This window comes from Tyto alba, unplaced genomic scaffold (genome assembly GCF_018691265.1).
Source record: "Tyto alba isolate M040663 unplaced genomic scaffold, T.alba_DEE_v4.0 Super-Scaffold_8, whole genome shotgun sequence".
NCBI lineage: Eukaryota > Metazoa > Chordata > Aves > Strigiformes > Tytonidae > Tyto > Tyto alba.
This window is the reverse complement of record NW_024881329.1, coordinates 16553981-16576171: the sequence shown is the minus strand read 5'-3', so window position 1 is coordinate 16576171 and position 22191 is coordinate 16553981. Positions and strand designations below refer to the sequence as shown.

At 39.5% G+C, this 22191-nt stretch overlaps 1 protein-coding gene across 7 annotated transcripts in view; it reads left to right on the top strand.

Moving 5' to 3' along the window:
• NAV2 (neuron navigator 2) overlaps window positions 1–22191 on the top strand; it is a 410112-nt gene that overhangs the window by 237041 nt on the left and 150880 nt on the right. For all 7 annotated transcript variants that reach the window (XM_033006875.2, XM_033006874.2, XM_033006873.2 and 4 more), the window contains exons 2-3: window positions 7746–7863; window positions 15583–15635. In XM_033006875.2, the coding sequence (XP_032862766.2) occupies window positions 7746–7863; window positions 15583–15635 (171 nt within the window). The remainder of the gene's footprint in view (window positions 1–7745; window positions 7864–15582; window positions 15636–22191) is intronic.

Here is a 22191-nt window from a genome sequence, read left to right as displayed (position 1 = left end):
AAACAAACACGAACCTCGGCTGCTGGTGAGTAGGCTTTGCTGGAGGGGAGAGCTGTTGTGGAGACAGTGTGGCTACCAAGTTATTTACTTTTCATGGAGCAGTTAAAAGACCCATATAGATTTTACTCTGGCAGAAGTGTGCCTTTTGAAAAACAAACAGTTAAATGTCAGACATCTAGCCATCAACTTGGCAAGAAGGGAGGTAAAGCAGTTGTGGCTTCTCACCTTATCGACATCAGCAATGTCAGTTTTTTAATATAAAAAAAAAATCAAACAAAACAGCTTACAAGGGCCCTTTCTCTGTATTTTTAAGGAATACCAGAAACGTGGACAGACAGTAGGATTTGGGGTGACTTGCATGTGATGGGGTGCTGCTGGGGGGTGGGCAGGCCTTGCTGTCTGTACCAGGTCTTGCTCAGGGAAACAGGCAGGTTTGTGGGTGTCCTCTTGAGGTCTGATTCAGCTTTATGCTTTTTTGCTTGTAGTTGTGCTAGATACAACCTTTAGATGTTTGAGTGATATTGTGAACACTCCAAATTAAAAAAAAAAAAAAAAAAGGATATATTTGGATTCTTGTGGCACGCAAAAAATGGGATTTCTCTTCAAAGCATAAATCTCCGTGGACGTTGGGAGCATTTAGATGATGGGGGTTGTCTCTACAGTGGGTAGAAAGTCTTCTGATGGTGTAAAAAACCAAACAAAATCCCAACAAAAAATGACAGTCTCTTTGGTATTGTCTTTTAATGCCTATAGTGTCTAACATAAAAGACCTGTCAAACCTTATGCTTGCTGCCAGTAGCTTCGTTAATAAGAGTGTGTATGCAAAATATATTGATACTGTTTGAAACCGATGTCAAACATTGCAGCTCAATGTTACAGACAGTAATAAAAGAAGGGAGCAGTGGGGGTGTAAGGGAAGAGCTGCAGGAGGGGTGGGAGTTGTAAAATGTGACAGCGTAAGAAATCTGAGCACCATGCCTGCGTGACTTCAGCTAAAATTAACCGTCCAAGCTTCACATGCCAGCGTGTATATCATCATTTAACCGTAGACCCCTTGAGAAGGAAGAGCAAGCTGGATTCAAGCAGTCTACGTTCATGTTAAATATGCCAATAAGTAGTATGACCTTTCAGGTCCCTGCTCGTGGGAGAAGTAAATTTTCCTGTGACCATTATAAAACAGTAAGCAGCTCTTGGCTCCTTGATAGCATCAGCGTTGCTGTTGAACAGTAACTAACATCAGCCTCAGAAGTGATTTTTTTGGGTGGTTTGTTTTCGTTTTTTTTTCTTTTTCCCCCTCGTGCAGCTTCTTAAGATTTTCTGTGGTTTCTCTTTGGAGTAGGAATGTACCACCTTTTCAGATAAGCCCTTTTGTGTTGCTATTCATGTGTGATGGTAGATGTAAATGGGTTTAATTCATGTATGAGAACTGTGATATTTGAAAATAATTTGGTGTGCGCTTGGGGTAACTTTTTAGAAAACTCAGAATATAGTACATATGCTTCTCTTGTTCTCTGAGGTCAGTTATATTTTGTTGGCATGAGATCAAATCTGTTGATTCACTGGTCAGATATGACTTGGAACGGGTTATTCTGATCAACTCAGCAAGCTAAACTCTATTTCACTTTTGGATATGCAAAGGGATTGATGCAGGTGTGAATGTAATCTCATTTCTATTCAGGATTTAAAATGTTTTACAAGGGGGAATAAGAGAGTGGCCACCTGCTTGGCTTAGTGTGTGGTTCCAGCTTGAAGGGGATTTGTATATGGCAAACATGTATAATGGGAGCATTGAGAGTAGTGCTTACCAGATACCAGCACATTGCCAGCCTTGCTTCACCTTCTAGCTGGTGTGTAGGAAAATGTTGCTTTGGTGTGAAATATTTACTCCTCTGTATAGGTAGTGTGTGTCAGTAACGGGGCTCAGAAACTGTACAAGGCAAATTGCTATTTTCTCCTCGTTTATAATAAATGTAAAATATTCAGTAGGGTAAGAGTAAGAAAGGTGCCCGTTAGGCAATTTAAAGTGTATTACTTGTTTTGTGTCCAGCAAAGATTTGCTTTACACAAACTCAGAGGCAGCAGTGCCTGCCCTGAAGTGTGGACAGTCTAAGGCTCTATTACTGGAAAGGCTTGCAAGCATGCTGAAATTTACACACGTGCTTGGCTGTATGCACTCTGAGTCAGCCCATTGCTTTTGAATAGTTGTCATATGCATGAGAATAGCTCTCCCCAGTTGGGAATAAGGTTTTAAAGAGAGAGAAATAAATAGTCCTGGTGGTGTTTGTTTAAATTACCCATTTCTCTATTTAACTTCCAAAGGGTAGTTAATGTAAGTAAGTGTCCAGTAAAAAGTAATATTCAGTGGAATACCTCCCACTGACTGACTAATAATTTAAAGCTGTTACAACAAACACTTGCACATGTGAGTAGAATAAATCATTTAGTTTAGTTCCACTTAACAAATGAAAAAAAGAGCCAGATTTACCTGTCTCCCCAGAGAAGTAGAAACCAAGATCTCATTTGGTTACAGCTGCATTCCCAATAGTTGGTAATAACGGGAAAGTTCTAGCACTTTAGAGAATTGATAGTATCTTAGTGTCATCATACTAGATACTAATTAGTAGCTAATAATTGTGACAACTATTTAATTTTAGGGAATTGCAAATGTATGGAATCTTTTCAGGAAGCTCATTTTACCATCTTGCCTGCCTATCAGAAGGCATCCACCTGCAACCCAGTCAGTCATCACCTCAGGCTTGGAGTTTCTGGTGGTTTCCTCCTTTTTTGCTAAGCAGTGGTCCAAGGTTCTGATAGGATGGAGTAAACAAGTCCCCCGGCTCCCATCCTGACTTTCAGGGGGCTTCCAGTATCTCTGAGTGGAGACTTAACCATTCACTGCCTGCTCTGTATGTCCACCTCTCCCTCTGAGCTGGGGATCACTGGGAATATGTGAGCAACCCTAAGGACAGCGTATTTTTATTTTTGCTTCATATTCTAGTCTCAACATACCTTTAACTGTATTGTTAAAGAAAAGGAGCAGATAGAGTTCTCTCCTCAAAGCCCACGAATACCTTTTATTTAACACAGAAATGTGGGCACACATTATATGGTATTCTGTGCCCTGCTTTTTCAGCTTCCCCCACTGCCTCTTGCAAGAGCTTACATTGGGGAAAAAAACCCTAAACAATCATTTGGTTAGCAATACAAAGCTTTACTCATTCTAGAAGGGCCAGTAATGTCCTTCCAGTGGGATTTGTGTCATGGTGCAGATGTACAGATAGAGACTTCCTGAAAGGATTTAGGAAGTGCATGGGGGTAAGAAAGGACACAGATTGTAAGAAATCTCTGATGAAAGGTCTGTGACAAATGCTGTCAAACTTCCTATTTTTTTTTTTTTACCATGTGCTTCTTAGCTGCCCTTTTGCCAGTAAGTCAGCAAAATATCAGCCATGCTATTGTCAGGGCCATAATCTCTATGCACCTTCAAAACAGCTGTTATCCCAGGGTGCTCCCTTGGAGCCAGAGATGCTTCCAAGGGATGAGTTTTTCAGCTAAGCCTTTGCCTTTAGCTATTTACTTCTGGGCTTTGCAGTGTGATATCTCTTAATAAAGATCATTGTATTGGGGTGTAGAATGGATCAGCATGAGACTGCTGTATGTTACCAGTTAAAAAAAAAGTGATTTCATGACTCTGCATGCGTAAACCCCATTACATTGGGCAGCAATGAGTATCTGATGGGTTCTCCTCCCCTCCCAGCATTGTAAACGCTGCAGTCTTTCCCATTTGGATCATCTCAGTATGTTGTGTCTGTTTTTGGGGTGTGTTGTTTTGTTGTTTGGTTGGTTTGGTTTCTGTTTGTGAGTTTTTTGTATTCTTCTCTCTCCCCGCCCGCCCTGTGAGCTTCAGTGGGCAGTGTGGTTTGGTTAGTAGCAACACAGGCATTGCATTGTAATGGATGTTCTGATGGAGTTCACTGATGCGACTAACCCTGCTATTCAGTCATGAAAAAAGCCTTGCTCTGTTCTAATCATGCTACGTGATGTCAAAAAGATACACTTCAGCTGTTACCAAATTCATGAGAGCCTGATTTACAGTAATTATTGGAAGAAAACAATCAGAGTCTGATTAGTTAGGAACTGACATGGTGAGGAAGGGAAAGAAAGGTTTGAAAATGTACTTGGGCGTTTATTATAACTAGATTTTTATTGTGGAAATGAGTAAGAAGGAAGAGGTTCAGGCATATTTTCTACTTACTTGCATAGAAGAGGGGAATCTGTTCAAATAGTTCTGTGTGAACCCTTTTCATAATGATCGTATTTCAGAATACCAGTGGGGAGGCAAAAAACGTGGGGTAGTTCTTGGTTCCCCTTTGGGTCTGAATTCCATTTAAAGGAGACCCTGAAGTACATGACAATACCTGGCACCTTAATCTAATTGCACCTCCATGGATATACTGTCTCTCCTTTATGATCTCCAAAGGGTCTTCCTGGATTCATTGCTCTTGTGACTTCATTCACGCTCTGTTTCCTGGGTTTGACTGATTATGGGAACAGAGGAATATAGTCCTACAGATGCTGTGTTTGGCCCTATCTGCCAGCAGATCAAGAACCACCAACCCATCAGCATGTCTGAGCACCCAGATATCAGCCTGTTGCCTCCAAAATGGTATCTGGAGGAAGGATTACACTGTTTTGAGATGCCGTACTCAGACTGTTATGGCTAGTTAGGCAAGCTCTATTTTATATGGCTTTTTGATTTTTCTAAGGTTAAAAAGATTGTATGAATTGCTTTTAACTGGACAGAAGCTTCAGGGATTTTGCTTTTTACTAGTCCATATGTTCCTGAGCTCTCCCCAAGTGCTTAGTGGTAGCTGTGTGGTCTCAAAGAAACAACCTGTTCTGCAAAAAGCACTTTTTCTGCTGACTTGGTATTGAGATACAGTGCTGGTGGTCTGAGGTGGGCTCTGAGTGTGATAAATGCAGTCTCAGTACAATCAGAAAAGTTACTGGAGACCTCAAGCGACAAGAAACTGCAGAGGTCTCCTAGCTTGAAAGCAAGATTTTGCTGTCATCTGCAGTGTGCTTTAAACAAGCATCTGTAAGGCTATAGAGAAGGGAGGTGGTGGGGAGAAACCCTACTAAATTTCAAAATGCATTGTTCTTACTGACTGAAGATTTACTTTCTTCAAGCCTTTTTCTTTACAGACAGCTTTCAAAAGTGTTAGAATTTAGTGTTTTTTGCTCAAAACCTTGCCACTTTGTGCATTAATATTTAAGCTGTGACTCACAAAGTACTGGGTATTTCCAAAATCAATATTTACCTGGAACACTCTTAATTCAAACCTGCTGGATTGAAAAGGGGGGGCGGGGAGGGGGGAAGAGAGAGAGAAAAAAATCTCATCTTTCACATTTGTTTTTAATTTGTTCCCAGATAATTGTATTCCTAAAATCATAGACTACGGAGGAAAAAAAGCTACCAAACAGTTGAGTCCACCTTGAACAAAAAATAGAATTTAGACCTAGGTTAAACATTAACCGGACTGGTCTCAGGCACAATGACCTGCTTATAGTGATAATGCCCAAATTGCATTGTTAGCTTGATTTTTGTTAACTAAAAAAATGAAGTTTCCTGCAATGACTTCCATACTGTGTGAAATCACTGAAAAGTTTTAAGAGCCCATACTGATATGTGTATATGTATGTATATATAAAATGGGCAGTATCTGCTTGGTTGTAATGGGTCAAATATGTCATATCACATAATTTTGTATTTTTTAATTAGTTGACTGTTGAGGTAATTTTCATCTGAGTATTCAAACATGTAACTTTGTAACCCATATGCTGAAAATACCTGTCTGAGGAACACTCAAAATTCATGTGCAGAGATAGGCATATATGAATGGAAAGTTTCTCAGCAGTGTTTTCCTAGTTCTTTTATTAATTGTTTTCCCAATTATTTGCCTGAGTTTGAAGATTTGAAAACACTATGTGCTTTGAGACCTTTTTCATGTGTCTAGAAATAGCAACCATTGTACACTTATATTTTTTCACTTGTTTGTATGGAAAAGGAAAAGAAACATTAGGAATCGTACTTGTGTGGTACATTACAAAGACTTGCAACAAACAGGATTTGAAAACATCCTGGAAAGTTTCCATAATTAGCGTAATATATGCCATAAAAATGAGCAGTGACCATGAAGAGCAACTCCAATAAGCCTGGGCAATACTGTATCCATAAGAGTGCTTCAGAGATCATAAATATATAGCCCAGTCATTAAAAAAAAAAAAAAAAAAAAAGGTACGCTTTATGTGTATTGCAAAATAATGTGAGATAATAAAGTTTTTAAGAGAAGCAGAGATGTGTTATATCTGTGTTTTCCTGCAAAAGGCTTTCCTAAGCAACTAGTTGAATTAAATAATATTCCACACCCTTAAATACCTCAGAACCAAATATTTTCTCCGTATTGGTATGCACTATTGATGCATTTAATGGAATATTTTATAATGAGCATAAAAACTCTGATACCAAACACAGACATTTACTTCAGCACACAAAGTAGGGGCTACAAGAATGATTTGTCAGCAGAGAGAGTTCCTTTCTGTGCTATTGGAGACAGTGAATCAGACAGTGGGTATTTGGGGGTGTTTCCAGTTGTGTCCTTTACCTGGAGAATTTGTTGAGGGAGTTAGGGATTTCTTTGATGCAGTTCTGATTGTTTACAGAGTATGAATATAAGATTTAGTGTCCTGGACGCAGCAGGAATTAGTGCAGTTAGGAAACAGCTCCGAAATAGAAGTTTTGCAATCCCAACCATGTATTCTTATGCTGTTATTTGATTTAGAAATCAATTCTAACTAGCTCTCAAGATCTTACTGATGCTGTAATTTCAGGCTCTGCCAGGAGGGGTCTGCTCTGCCTTTTCTCTGTTCATGGGTTGCCTTAATTCTAGGGCTGATCCAAGCATTTGTTTGACTGCATGATGATCTGAATCATGGAAGTGGTCCAGACTGGAATTTATGCATTGAAGTATAATCTTGTATTTTCTTAGAGTCCTTCTGTGATGAACTAGGACATTCATCGCAGCCTTCCCAATAAAAGAAACTTAGTTATTGTGTTTGATAGTTTCTTGTCAGCAAAATTGTGGTAACGGTGTAGAGATGTGTGTGGACCCTTGCACGTAAGTAGTTTTCAACCTGTTTTCTGATAACATCTTTTCTTGTAGGTAAGCAAGCTAGAACCATGTGGCAGAAAAATAGGTGAAGTCAATCCTAGCTCTTTGAAGCTGTTGGATCTTTAAAAATACCTTCCTGTTATGGAAAAAGTTTTCTTGTAAAAGGGACTAAGGAACACAATGTCTGGTTCGTGCAAAGCGTGGGGGGTTTTTTGCCCTTTTTTCTGTAAGCTAGGGATATCATTCATGTGTACGCAGTGTTTATTTCACCGAGATGTTTTTCAGCTCTGTGTTTTTTTCATGGAGGTGTTCCAGTGTGTTTTTCTGTTCAAGTCCGCGACACATGTAGGAAATGCACATTCCACTGCTCTGAAGATGGAAGTAGAGGATAAATGATGAAAAATAGGGACATATGTTTCAGATTTCGAGTTGTTCATTGCTGATCAAGTATTTTTCCTTGGTTTTGATAACCTAGCATGAAAAGATTTTACAAGTTTTCTGGTGATAGAACTCTTATTTTTAAGGTTTGGGTTATGATTAACACTTAATTTTTGTTTATCTTTCCCCTAACAGATTTATACGGATTGGGCTAATCACTACCTAGCAAAATCTGGTCACAAGAGATTGATAAAGGATCTACAGCAAGATGTGACTGATGGAGTCTTATTAGCTGAAATAATCCAGGTTGTAGGTGAGTGACTTTCTGGTTTTGTACCAGGTATCCACCAACTTGCTTAGAAATTCATTGTCTTTATCTTCTACGTAAACATAGCAGGGCAAATCCATCAAACTACATGGAATTACCTAGATAATTTTCCTTCAGAGACTTTGCTAATTAATTTGATAAAGCCTTGTCTTAAAGTGTAGGGGAAAAATATTTGATGTTGCTGATAAGATCTCCTGACACAGCAATATTGCTCCACTCAGCTGAATGTTGAAAAAGTATCTGCTGTGTTGAGCCTGCTGCCTCCAGTTGGATTTGGAAAATCATAGAATCATGGAATGGTTTGGGATGGAAGGGACCTTAAAGATCATCCAGTTCCAATCCCTGGCCACGGGCAGGGGCAACTTCCACCAGCCCAGGGTGCTCCCAGCCCCGTCCAACACGGCCTTGAACCCTTCCAGGGAGGGGGCAGCCACAGCTTTTCTGGGCACCCTGGGCCAGCGCCTCACCCCCCGCACAGGGAAGAGTTTCTTCCCTATAACTACCGTTACCCCTCGTCCTATTCCCACACTCCCTTTTAAAGAGTCCCTCCCCACCTTTCCTGTAGCCCCTTTAAGCACTGGGAGGCTGCTCAAAGGTCTCCCCAGAGCCTTCTCTTCTCCAGGCTGAACCCCCCCAACTCTCTCAGCCTGGCCTCCCAGGGGACCTGCTCCAGCCCCCCCAAGCATCTTCGTGGCCTCCTCTGGCCCCGCTTGAGCAGGTCCGTGTCCTTCTGCTGTTGGGGGCCCCCGAGCTGGCCCCAGCACTGCAAGGCGGGGTCTCCCCAGAGCGGAGCAGAGGGGGAGAATCCCCTCCCTGGCCCTGCTGCCCACCCTGCTCTGGATGCAGCCCAGGGCACGTTTGGCTTTCTGGGCTGCAAGTGCACATTGCTGGCTCACAGTCAGTTTTCCATCCACCATCACCCCCAAGTCCTTCTCCACAGGGTTGCTCTCAACCACTTCTCACCCATCCTGTATTTGTGCTTGGGATTGCTCCAACCCATGGGCGGGACCTTGTACTTGGCCTTGTTGAACATCATGAGATTTGCACAGGCCCACCTCCAGCCTGTCAAGGTCCCTCGGGATGGCATCCCTTCCCTCCAGCGTTCCGACTGCACCACACAGCTCGGTGTCATCAGCAAACTTGCTGAGGGTGCATTCAATCCCACTGTCCACATCACCAACAACGATCTTAAACATCCCTTTCCCCAACACCTACCCCTGAGGAATGCCACTCGTCACTGCTCTCCACTTGGACATCAAGCCGTTGACCACAACTCTTTGAGTGCGACCATCCAGGCAATTCCTTATCTACCAAGTGATCCATCCTTCTAATCCATGTCTCTCCAATTTAGAGACAGTGTCAGATGCTTTGCACACTGTCCAGGTAGATGATGTCATTAGCTCTTCCCTTGCCCACGAGCTCTGCAACCCTTTTGCAGAAGGCCAGCACATTTGTCAGGTACAACTTGCCCTTAGGGAAGCCACGTTGACTGTCACCAGTCACCTTGTTATTTTCCATGTGTCCTAGTATAGTTTCCATATATGCAGCTAGGAAGGGAGAAGGGGTATAATTTTTATGTGGCAGAAAAAATAAATCTTTCATATCGTGAGGTTTTGAAATAAGAAAAATCATTTATCATTAGGACAAATTTCAAATACAGGCTTCTATCTGCAAAGCCTTTAGTTCCCTCAGTTTGCGCTAATATTCGTGGATAATGAAGGTTCTAAACAATTTTCTTTGTTGGCCTCATGTAAAGCTGCATATTATCCTTCCCTTGGGCCTGGATCCTTCATTAGTTCCTTCAGAGGTTCATCCATCTGTTGCTGAGGATGCCACAAAACACATGCATGGGCCAGTGGAGATTGATGGAATCAGAAAGCCTGCTAATGGGAATTAGGACAACTATTGTTAGAAGCAAACTGACAGATTTGAGATGCAAATTAAGAAGACATCAGTGAAGTAACAACACATCAGTGCATGCATATTTATATGTGTTTAGATGATGTAAAGGAGCTAGTTCTCTGATTCAAGGTACAAATCATCAAGCCCTGTTCTCAGATGAACTTGTAAAGCATCATTCCAGTGGCTCCACTAGACCTGCACTGGAATACATCAAAAAAGATTTTTTTTCTGTCTTGAAGAGCAACGTAATATCTCAGTAGCATTCTACAGATCTGCCGTGCAGCTACATGTTGTAGAAAACTTCTATGTGAGAACATGTGTGTAAGAATACCACAACGAAAATGTGAATCCAGTTGTACCAAATATTTCAATGTAGTTGTTTGAGTATTGATTTCTGAAAATTCTTATGAAAGTAAATTATTCCCTCTAAAATATGCAGAAATAATACTGCTTATTGTATTTTGCTTTGATTCACCTTTGCTCTTTTTTAGCCATTCTTAAAGCTGCCTTTTGGCTAATAGTTAAGATTAGGTCTGCAAGCTTTCAAAAATTAAAGTACAAGGTGAAGGATTTCATTTCCAGAGAATGTTTTCCATGTGAAAGAAGGTTCATATTTAAATTTTCTCAGTTTAATCATCCAACTTAACAGTGAAGAAAAAGTCATTTGTATTTGCAGTGTATGGCCTCAGGCATGCTGCATCTCATTGTCACAAAGATAGTGATAACTTTCACACCTAGAAGCAGCTTTAACTGTAGCCTGCAAAATACAAGCTCTTTGTCCTAAAAAACAAGACTGAATACTAAGGAAGCTTCTATATGCATTGCAGGAGAGGTTTTTATTTTTTATGTTATGGTGTGCTATGAGTAAAAGCAGCCCATGAAGAGGGTTCCTCCTTTTTGTCCTGTGTCTGGACTATCTGAAGGTTATCCAAAGTCATCACAAATGATTCAGGTTTAATTATTAGTGATAAAATTTTTCTTGTATTCACCACCTGAGATTTACATTATAGATGTTGAATCTTGAAATATTAATATTCAAAGCTGGAAAAAGAAACAATGTGATGATTTTTTTTTTTTTAATGAAAACTCCGTAAGAATTAATGATGGTACAGAGACAGTGTTTGCAATCCTTCCTGCTTACCTCTAAGGGAAGTAGCAGCCTGTTTAGGAAGAGAAATTTTTAAAATTAGTAAAAACTGGGTAATTCTTTCAACTTAGCATCAAAACAAAGAGCAAATCTAAAAAGGCATAAAACCAAATATCACTGCATTTGACTTCAGAGGAGATAATCTTCAGACTTCAAAACTGCTATTCAGAGTACAGAAGTGTTATATGATGACAGTTTTTTCTGTTTGCAAGTGACTTGAACCAGAATGCAATGAATGCATTTTATTTCAGTTCAAAATTTATGAGTCTATAAAAGAATACGTAACTAGTATATGCCTTAGTAATGCCAGATAAACATAGTACCTATATTGAAATCAATGAATGAAGATATACTGGGTCTGTGCACACTCTGAAATTGGTAGTATATCAAATTGTCAATTGGTTCCTAGTGAGAACCTTCAATTTTCAAGACTTTGAATCAGTGCTAAAATTCAACTTTAACTCAGTCCAACTTTAACTCAGTTTTTCTACTGATGCCTAGGATATTTTGTGGAATATCTTAATTGATTGGGTAAAACCACAGTCAGATCAAATACAAAAGCTGTGGCTTTATTAATAGGGATGCAGACGTTGTGTTAGTGTTAAGTACTTACTCAGGTCAATAAAAATAGTATCAACAAGAAGTAAAATGTGTACATCAGTGTTGTGCTGGGCAATCAGTACACCATTATAAAAGGTGATGGGCACGTTGTTTAGTGTAGGTGCTTTGGATATGCTAAGATAGCCTCTCTTAGAGTTGTATCTAAATATTCTGGGTAGCTTGCATTCTGATGTAAAGTAATTGCATTAACTTAAACAGAATAGATATTTGCTCTATTTTTAAAAGCAATTTGCAATTACTCCAGATAACTATTCTAGTTCAAATTCATACTGTGATTTATCTCAGTATAGCTTTTGTCAGCTGTAATTAAAATAGTAATATTTCATTTGCAGGGGAGGGTTACAGGTTTATATTCCAAATCAGAATCTTGGGGTCAAGCCTAGAAGTACTCTTTTGTGATAACTCGTATCATATTTTGGGTGGAACATTGAACAAAGGTTAATTTTACTTATGTTTGAGTGGCTGTTCAGTTAAAAGCTGCAGGTGACAATTCCTGTGCAAATGTAGGAATTATATTGAACAATGTTCATTCATACATTCAAGAAAAGTAATCTCATGTCCAAGGGTATGCCTCAAGAACTGAATAATGCAGAAGAGATGCTCAGGTTGTAACATAAGGCTTAATTCATTATTATGAAGTGCATGGACTTGTTTTTTTTTTCTGTGTAATGCTTATTGAAACACTTTTGATTTGTTCTGATTATATTTTTTCATGCACTCAGTGGAATGTCATTTGCTGAAGACTTTTCCACCAGGAATGTGTACCTTTACCTTTACAAATGTGACACTGGCTGGCCTGTAGTATTGTTTGCAACTTCTAATGGTACAGGTTCTTTTTCACTTGTGTTTTTCATATAATTTTGGCTTGCAGTTTCATAATATGCCTTCTGTCAAAGTACATAAACCCAAATATTTCTTTAGGTACCGTTTTCCAAGCTTTGATTCAGATCCAGCTAATGAAAGCACAGTGCCCCTCATTGCTGCTTTCATTATGGACCACAACTGGTTTCTACTGTCTGCCATAGTACACTCCTCAATTTGAGTATAAATGGGAGAAGTTTGCAAACACTTAAAAACATTTGAACCAAATTCACTGTATTCACAGTGAAGACAAAAAAAAAGGTGATGGGGGGAAGCTCTGTGGACTTGCAAACAGTTTCGGAAAAATCTCTTGCATTTCACCTTTCTCTGATTGTGAATTTATGTCTTGCTCAGGTTTGAGAGAGAATTTCAAAGCCTTTCTGCTTGCTGTGACTTCCAGTTCATGCTGAAATGATGTAGTATTCCTGTGTGGCAAATAGAAACAATAGTTGTGAGAGTTGCCTATTTATCTCAGCCAGAAAGCTGTGCTTTTCAGCTGTGAAATTGGACACATTTCCAAGATCCCCTAGCAATCAGTGCCTTGTGCTATGAACTGTACTATCACGCTGCCTGCGGACACACCACGTTCTTATCTCATTCATTGCTCTTTCTTTCCGACCATCCTCACAAAAAAGGCAAATGACCTGGTACCTGCTGTAAGCACTGATCCTTGGAGCTAGGTGGAAGGGTCAAAGATAGGGTGCAGTTCACAGCCGAGGAATGGGAGCATCAAAACAGTTGCCTGGTGAATTAGGCAGATTCCTGCAGAGTGCCAAATATGCCTGTTGGCCACTGTGATGCATCTCCCCAGCCAAGGTTGGGTCTCACGTCTTGCCCTGCTGAGTTCAGTAGAAATGTAGGAGTTGAAGTCCAACCCAGATGCAAGCTTGACCTCCTGCCAGCTTTTCTGGTTGCTCTCAATGACACTTGCTTTTCGTAGCACTTGCACCAGCAGGGAGGAGCTGAGAATTGCATTAATGTAGTGAAAGGAGTAACCAAGAGCCATAGGTGAGTTGGGAGTGGATTGGAAGGAGAAAAGGTAGAGCCTAAACCTGCCCCGCAAAAGGTGATTGCTCATGGATAAGCATAAATATAGCACCTGATGGACCAGGTAAATTGGAGTAGAAACTCCAGTTCTTTTTACTCTTCTGATTCTCACCAGCTATTTCTGGTCATCTACATCGTAAATCCCCTGTGGCAGAGAAGGCCAACAGCATAAAAAGAAGTGGTAATTGGGAACTGATGAAGAATCATCAAGTGGTGGACAAAAAATTGCGGGTTTACAAGTGGGAGGAAAAGTTGCCTTGGTCTAATACAGGTTTTGAGAGGAAGTAAAAGCAACTGTTTAAAAACAACCAAAAAAGAAAAAGGAAAAAAAAAAAGTAAAGCACAAGAAGATGCAGGGAAGTGTTAGTAATAAAATAAAGCTACACATTAGTTGATCAGAAGAGTACAAGGATAGTTGATGATATCTTGCAGACTGATGAAAAGGTAAGAGAACAAAAGGAATGATTTCTAGGTGAAAATGGTAATATTATTAACCTCAGTCTAAAAAAGGAAGGAGGGGTAAAGAGATAACACCCCAAATAGTTGGTGTGTTAGATGTAAATTTCAAGAACTTCAGAATTCAAGAATGACAAGAACTTCAGGTGGCTTACATCTTGGTTTGCCATTCATTTTCCCTTATTACAGAACAGTGTATTTGTTAGTTTATAAGGTTAATGTTTAGTGTACAGCTCTAGAACCAAGCTTGTACTCCAAGCCTGTAAAAATACTCACACAGTGTAGAAGTGCTGAGTAAGTATTTTGGTTCTACATTTGCATACTAAAAAAACCCAGAAAAAGTCAAATGCTATACTGCAGCAGAATGGTGGAAACAAGTTACTAACAGTTTAGGCAGTTTCAAGTAGGTGAGCCCAGGTAGTTTGTGTACAAGAGCTTAAAAAGAGCCAGGTAAGAAGCTTTATGGTTTACTAATATGGGTTTAAAATATATCACGCAACATATTAGAAGTTGTAGAGGACTAGGGGAAAAACTACTCTTTTTTTAAAGGAAAACAAACAGATAAAAGATTGCTTCTGTATGATTAAATCTGAGATCACGCCTCTAGAAAGAAATGCATCTTTTTGTGTAAGACTGATAGACCACTCTGGGGAACAGTGCAGTGGATTTAGCTGCAGCCTTTTTCATATTGGCATCAATTCTTAAATGTGTTACTGTGGCATGAAGGTGTACTGAGACACCTCGGCGTGTTAAAAGGGGAATACCAGGCAAAAGTGAAGTTACATTAATTCTTCATCTGCCATTGTTATGACTGCTATTGGAATACTGTGCCAAATTTGATATTTCTAACTGAAGAACTTGAGATGGAGTTATGATTTAATGTCCTGAGAATATGGGACTGGTAGAAAATACAGCTTTTAATATAAGAATCAATGAGAAGCCAATCTGTTTGATTCATCAAATGGGATGTGAAGACCCACTGTTATTACAGTGAAAAAAAAGTGGGAAACTGAATTTTGATTATAGCTGATTCTTCAGTCTACCACAAAAAAGACATTTTAGGGTCCAGTTCTAAAATGTGAAACTGAGCAAACTAAGTGTTAGAGACACTTAACCACCTCAGCAACTTACTGTTTCACATGGGACTTCAGAGATTGAAACTATATTTTTTTTTTTGTGAGTAGTGTTGCATGTAAGTCATGGACAAGAAGCTTGAAAAGTAATCTCATGATTTGTGCTTTAAGGAGAAAAAAAAAATGAAAGAAGTTATTGATTGCAAATTTCCCATTTAGATTTAAAACTATTCATTATACAAGCAAATTAAGTGACATGCAAACATCTGTACATATGTAGTGTTTACTTTTCCACCCAGCAGTGATTCAGTTTCCAGAGTTTAAATGTTTTTTGTTGTTTAAAGGAGTTACCCGGCATTGTACAAGATGTTGTCAGACCAGTTGTTTTCTGCCCCCAGCTGTCTCTGGAGGCATGACCCACTAGAAAACTTCAGCTGCTTTTGTTTTGATGGGTCTCAGTATTTCACATACTCACTTTGACTGGACAACTACAATCTGAAACCTCTTTATTTAGCTAGCAGCAAGTGCTCTGGAAATAATTGGAATAGACATCCTTGGTATAGCTTTTTGATTTATCTCCTCTTTTTTGCTTTTCAGCAAATGAAAAGATTGAAGACATCAATGGCTGCCCCAAAAATAAGTCTCAAATGGTAAGTAGTAAAGTGGTCTGTTGTTGGTGTGTGCATGGTTTTAAGTTAGATTAAGAGTTCCTATATCCTTTGAAAAGAAACAAAATGAATGATCAAAACACACTAAATCAAAAAATTTCAAATTGAAAACTTCAGATGTTTTATGTATTCAACTTGGTTTTGACTGATAAATTTTAATTTGAAATAGTTGTTTTGTGTCTTGCTTGTATATAATATTTAAAACTGAAGAACAAAAAATTAGTGCAGTAAAATTAAAAGCGTATAGTACCTCAGGAGTATGTCTGCTAGGAGTATTGTTGGAACTAAAATTATAGTCAGAACTTTACTAAGAATGTACATAATAAGAACCTGATTTGTAAAATACATCCTAGGAGAGGAACATTTAAAACTTACAATACTTCAAAGAAGGTTATTTCCTTCTGTATCTTGAGAAAAAAACTGATTTTACAATACAAATTCTAAAATCTCCCCTTTGAATTGCAAATGTTCACTTTGGGATACATAACTATTTGTTCTGTGTGTGAAGCTATTTTAATGGTTTTTAATTTTTATGCCTCTGTTCCCAGCTGCCCCTACCTCCATGACTGCAACTTCAGCACAACCACTCATGTAGTTGAACAGAAGGTTAAAGATTTGATGAGAGTTTGTATTCTTAAGTCAGAAGTCACACTGTGTTCTGCTATTCTGTTTTGGTTTTTTGTTGTTTCTTGGAAGTTAGCGATCTTGATTAAACCCATAGAGCAAGTGCTCCGTAAAAGCCATCTAAAAGATTTATCGTTGCTACTTTTTATTACTTTGAAGAGCTTGGTTGCTATTCTTGCTGTAGCCACAACAGCTGTCTAGAGGATAAATAATTGAGGAAATTTTGACAATTACTATAATTTAATGTTCCACAAGTGTATCACAAGAACTGAATTTCATTCAGGACTAGGGTCTGTAATAAATTTCAGGATGCTGTAGCTGAAAGTTGCTTTAAGTCATTATTCTCAATGACAGAATAGCATTGTTCTGTTGGATAGTTGGATGCAAGCTGTTGGTTGCTCATAGAAGTCAGATCTGGTTATGACCAGAGGCATGCAGAGGGCATGTACTAGGTCAGGAATTGTGATGAATGCTGGAAAGAAGTGTTTGCTGTGCGTTGCCTCCTCTGAAGCTCTGATTTTATTCCAGTTCCTCATTCAGGAGGGTGGAGTGAATGGGACTGTCCCCCCCACTCAGGACACCAAGTGCATCAGTCACAGCTAAGCATTCCCAGTGGTTTTCCTCACATGAGAAAAATGAGGATTATGCTTATGCCTTGCTTTTATTAAGTGAGCATGCTTACAGAGCTCTTTAGCATCTTATAGTAAAGGTACTAAGACAAGAACATATAAGCATCTTTATAGGGGTGGTGTTCTTAGAGTTGCTTGCAGTGTTTAAGGAGACAGCCCTTTTGCAGGTGTCCTGCATTCTGGGAATAATGCCTACATTGCAGTGTTTGTTTAGATACAGTAGTCTTCATCCTCTGCATTTCAATGTACTTTGCTCTTAGTACAGCTTAAAAGCATTCTGCAGAGCGTGGGAACTGGTGTTTGTGTCTGGTACTTCTGGTTCAGAGAGGTGGCAGTGGCAAGGCTATCCAGTTAGTTCAAACACTCAACCAGGTGATGTCTAGTCTTACTTTCTCAAATGAATCTTTCAGTTGTCCATATCTATACTGTAGTGTCTGTAAGGTGGGCACCACAGATGAGTAGATTGGGGGGGGAGGGGCGGGAAAAGCATCAGAAATGAAGATTTAATTTTGCTCATTAAATAGAAATACAACAGAGCTAAGAGGGAAGCTTTCTACCATCCTCTTACCCCCTGTGGGCATTTATCTCATTTGTAGACTCACAATGCCATGAGGAGAGACACATATGCGCTGAATTGTGAAGAGCCAGCTCTCATCCAGCCAGATGTATCAGCATAGAAAGATGAAGCAAATCTGTCTTCCGATCCCATTAAAGGGGATGTGAAAGCAAGTATATTTGCTTCCATGTGACACAGTCCTTAGCCAGTAAAGCCCGCCAAACCTTAGTGAGCTCAACACATAGCCAGATCAGGTCTCTGCACTGTTGTTCTAATTGCTACAGCGTTGGAGAGCATCATACGAATCTGCCCAAATTGAGCATTAGAGACAGCTTGGGTCTGTCAGGCTCAAAGCCAGTGCTAATAAGCCTTGTCAAATTAAGTTTAGTACTGCAGAGCCATTTGGGACCATCAGTGCTTATCAACCTATTCCCAATTCCAGAAATGACATGACAAGGACCCCCACTGACTCGATGAAAAATCACTTAGGTGAGAACCTATCCCCACCTCATCATCTTGTCTGGGTTTCTCTGCTGTGGGGAGTATCCCTGTCTTCCTTTGCTCCAGATAAGAGTTGGCTGGCTTTTGTATCACCTATTATAGTCTATTCTATATCTTGTCCTCTGCATAAATCCTGTTCCATTTTTTTTTTTTTTTTCCAAACCTCTGTATTTTTGTACTGTAGATATTCCTCTAAACAAAAGCCTGTAATTGTGATGATTAGTTCCAGCTGGCATGCAGAAAAATCCTGTGGTTAATAGAGGATATAGTCATGTGGAGCACAGGCTCAGGGACCAAGAAGATTTGGAGACTGTCATCAGAACTGCATTTGGATTTTTAGAATGAAACCCCAGAAAATAATGGCATAGTTCTTAATAACTGGGCAAAGAAGGGTAAAACAAGACCAGATTCCTCTCCTACACGCTTCTGAAAAAGAGACTGAAGTCAGTAAACCTGAGTAGGGCTATCTCTGCTAATATTGTTTTGTTATATAAAAACAGAGATTTTTTTTTTTCTTTCCTCCCTCCTTGCTATTGTAGATTATTCTTATTGATGTGGGTACCCTTGCAAATGCTGAATGTTACCTATTGTAAGTGTGTTCATGTCATTTATATTTGTAAAATTATAAAGTGAACAAACAATAGAGTATTTAAGTGAGTTGTTATATGCGATATGTTATGTATCAAGTCTGCCTGTCATGGCAGCCTGTAGAAATTTTGCTCTATGGGGTCTGTATTCTGTCTGTGAGGAAATATGTTGTGTAAAATGCTCACATGTTTTGAAGGAAGTTTCACAGCATTGTTTTGGCACAGTATTATAGCTGAGCATTTTATTACATTATATATTAATATATCCTTTTTGCATAGCATGGCAAGGAGAGAGAGGGAGGGAGTTGTGTTGTGTTACCTGTTACATGAAAGTGATAAATCTTCACAGTTGAGATAATGGTAAAGATTAGATGATGTAAGAAGAAGACAAAAGACAAGACATTTGAAAGATCAGAGCATTCAAGTGGAGAGTGAGGTGAAAGAAAGAGAAGATCCCCGTCAGCTAGACTAGAAGTGACTGGGGGCAGAAACAAGTAAAGAAAGTTAATTTTGAAAATGTGGACTTGAAGAAAAAGAGGAAAGGAGATACTAACCAGTAAAGGGATATGTTGGCAGACACAGGAAACAGTTGAAACACAACTGAAGATGGGACTGGAAGAAGGGATAAAAGAAGTACCAGCAAGGTGTCTTATAGGAGGGGTAGAGGGTTTTTGCCATCTTGAATGTAAAGGTAAAAAATACTGAATGTGGCATTGGAAAGAGATAAAACATATCTTTATATATATTTAAGAATAAAATATGAAAGATACCATGAGAAAATAAATTTGTTTTTCCACGGCTCAAAATAAAATAAAAAAAGCACATATTATGATATTCTAGAAAGTACTGGAATGTTAGGTGTGAAAATCTGAGAAGTGATAATGTGTTGCCCTTGTTGCTGAAGTCTGAAGGAGTGGAGTGGTAGCAAATCTGTCAGTGCTAAGGAGAAGAGGATGGTAGAATCTGTAGGTGGATACACCGGCCTCTTTCATCTTTCCGTGCTGAGCATGGGAAGTTGTGGGACACCCAAGACAAGAATTTGGAGCAACAGAAAGGCATGTAGGCTCATCCAACACCACAGTTCCCTCCTATAAATAGAGGAGGAAATAACTGTGGTTCTCCTGTGGGTTTGTGGTTGGGTTGTATTATTTTTAAGGATGATCACTTTGTGTATATAATACCTGTGTTACCAAGTAACAGAAAAGGGGTGTGGGGGGGTTTTTTGTGTGTTGACCAGAACTTTTTCAGGAATCATCTCTTTCTGATGCAGATATCAAGCTGTGCTAGTAAAATAATACTGCTCAGTCTTTCTACTACTGTTTGTCTTGCAAATGTAAAGAATCTTGTACTGTGGTATGGGTCAGAGCCTGCATTTCTTCCCAAGGACTTTATGAAAGTCGAGGCAAAGGCCATGGTTTCAATATGATTATTTCATTTACAAGGAAACCTTACTTCAGTGATGGCAATTGGACTATTATTACATTTGGCTGGTTTCTTGTACTCTGAAAATGAATTGTTCTGTAACGTATGCAACACCCAAAGTCAACGAACAGTTTCTATGAAATTTTTCCAGCCTGATAGGGACGCTGCTTTTCAAGCGAGTAGTGCTGGGAGTTTTAAATCAGTTGTCAGAGCTGAAACTTCCCTCCTCAGTGTGACCCTTGCCAGCTCCACCCCTGCTCTATGAATCTTTTTGTATTGGTGAAAAGAGCATGAGATGGTGCAATCTTCATTACTGCTTGTGTGTATATCATATGCTACGCATATCTCTGTGTTCTTTCACTCAACACTTCAATGAATTGAAATAAAAAATATGACCGCTGGTGCGATATGGCCCATACTTAAAAGGTGTAGCTGGGTACACATTAATGAGTTGGTTGGCAAGAATAATAGGAGCTGAAGCCATCTAAATCACCCAGCAGTTAACTGTGTGTATGTGATATCCACTAAGTGGGCAAGCTGATGTGTTTTATACAAATAATTAAAAACGGCTGCTGTATAAGAGGAAAAAACTAAATATTCTTAGCTGCTTGTATTTTTCTAATGGAAAATAATTCTGTCTTCACTCTGCAAGAGCAGGCGTCTACTTTAACCTGCTCCTCTAAACTTTTTGAGCATTTTCATAGACCAGGTAGAGTTTAAACATTACCACAGCTAGGTGCAATAAATCCACAAGGCTGTCACTCCAACCCCCTCTGGGTTGATGGGGCTGAAGTCTGGTCAGTCGGCCGCCCATTCCCCAAAGCTGAGGGGGATTCTGCTGCCTGGGCATGTGCTGCTAATTCAGGGGAGCAGCTCTGCCGGAAAGATCAAAAGCATCACAAGCATGTTTTTCCTCTGCAAATTCCTAGCATAGGATTTGTGGAAACATATCCCAGTGGTTAAATATAGCCATATATTTTGAAGTGATCCTACTCTGAAGTTGTTCTGAGCAATGTAGTAAAGAGAACTTTTCTGTCTAGTAGCAGACATTTCCCCTGCTTTGTTTGGGGAGTTTATATCATACTGTCAGTATGTGTTTAGGAATTTAATCTGTTTTAGTGTTACTGTAGTTACAAATGGGTATCTTTTGGCCCTAACCCTGTGGTATGTTTCCGCACAGCTGAAGGTTTGCTGGAGGCAAAGATGTTTCCCGGAGCCGTGCCAGGCTGGCCAGTGGCAGACACCAGCTTAGCTCCTTCAACTGCTGGTGGAGGCACTTGGCCAAATACTGAGTTTAGGAATGTTTAAAGCATTTTCTCTAAGCTTCCTGGGTTTCTGTTGCTCATGCATGAACCTGTGTTGTCATATTTACAAGTATGATTTACTAAAGAAGTAATCTGCCAGGTTGCATGTGCTTAGATGGCCTTCCTCACTTTATAATGACAATTGTTCCCAGATAAGATTCATTTTGCTGTCTCTCTTTATTCCCCAGAGATCCAGACTGCTGTTATGCTATCATGCTTACCATTTGTGTATTGTTATAAGTGAGACAGGCATGGTTGGATCATAGGTTTCTGTGTTGCAGAGCTTGCAGTCTAAATAAAATCACGAGCTGCTCTCTCTCCGTTGCCATCATCTTACATAGAAAATAACACGATAAATAGAGCTAGACTGGAGCATAAGGCATGCTGAATTAAACAAGTATTTGTTTAATTTCTGGAGGGGAGAGGTTTCTAAAACTCTTCAGTGTGCAGGGATAGGAGATGAGGCAGTAATGTGCACACTGTTCTGTCCATGGGCTGTGTGGTACCTTTGGAGACATTGCTGATGGCTGTCCCTCATTCCCATAAGGGGTTGTCTTCGTGGTCCCTGCTGGTGTACTCCAATTCTTTGCCTTATACAGTGATGCAAGAACTTGCACATCATCTGTCTCTGAAACAGCGTGAAGTTCAATGAAGAGCAAGAGAACTCACTTAAAAAGTAATTTTTATAGAAAAACTGGAAGATGTGAGCTTAACTAGAAAGACAGAATTAGATTCTCTTCGATCATTTATTTCACTGTTAATTTAAGATGAATCAACACTTTTAAAATACCTATGGTTCTACCCTCCGTGTAGACTAAATACACAAAACAGCAAATGCATTAAAGGGGCTAGGATCATTACACTTCTGGATGTGGAGATCTCTGTATCCTTCACTTGCATAGTTACACCTACACC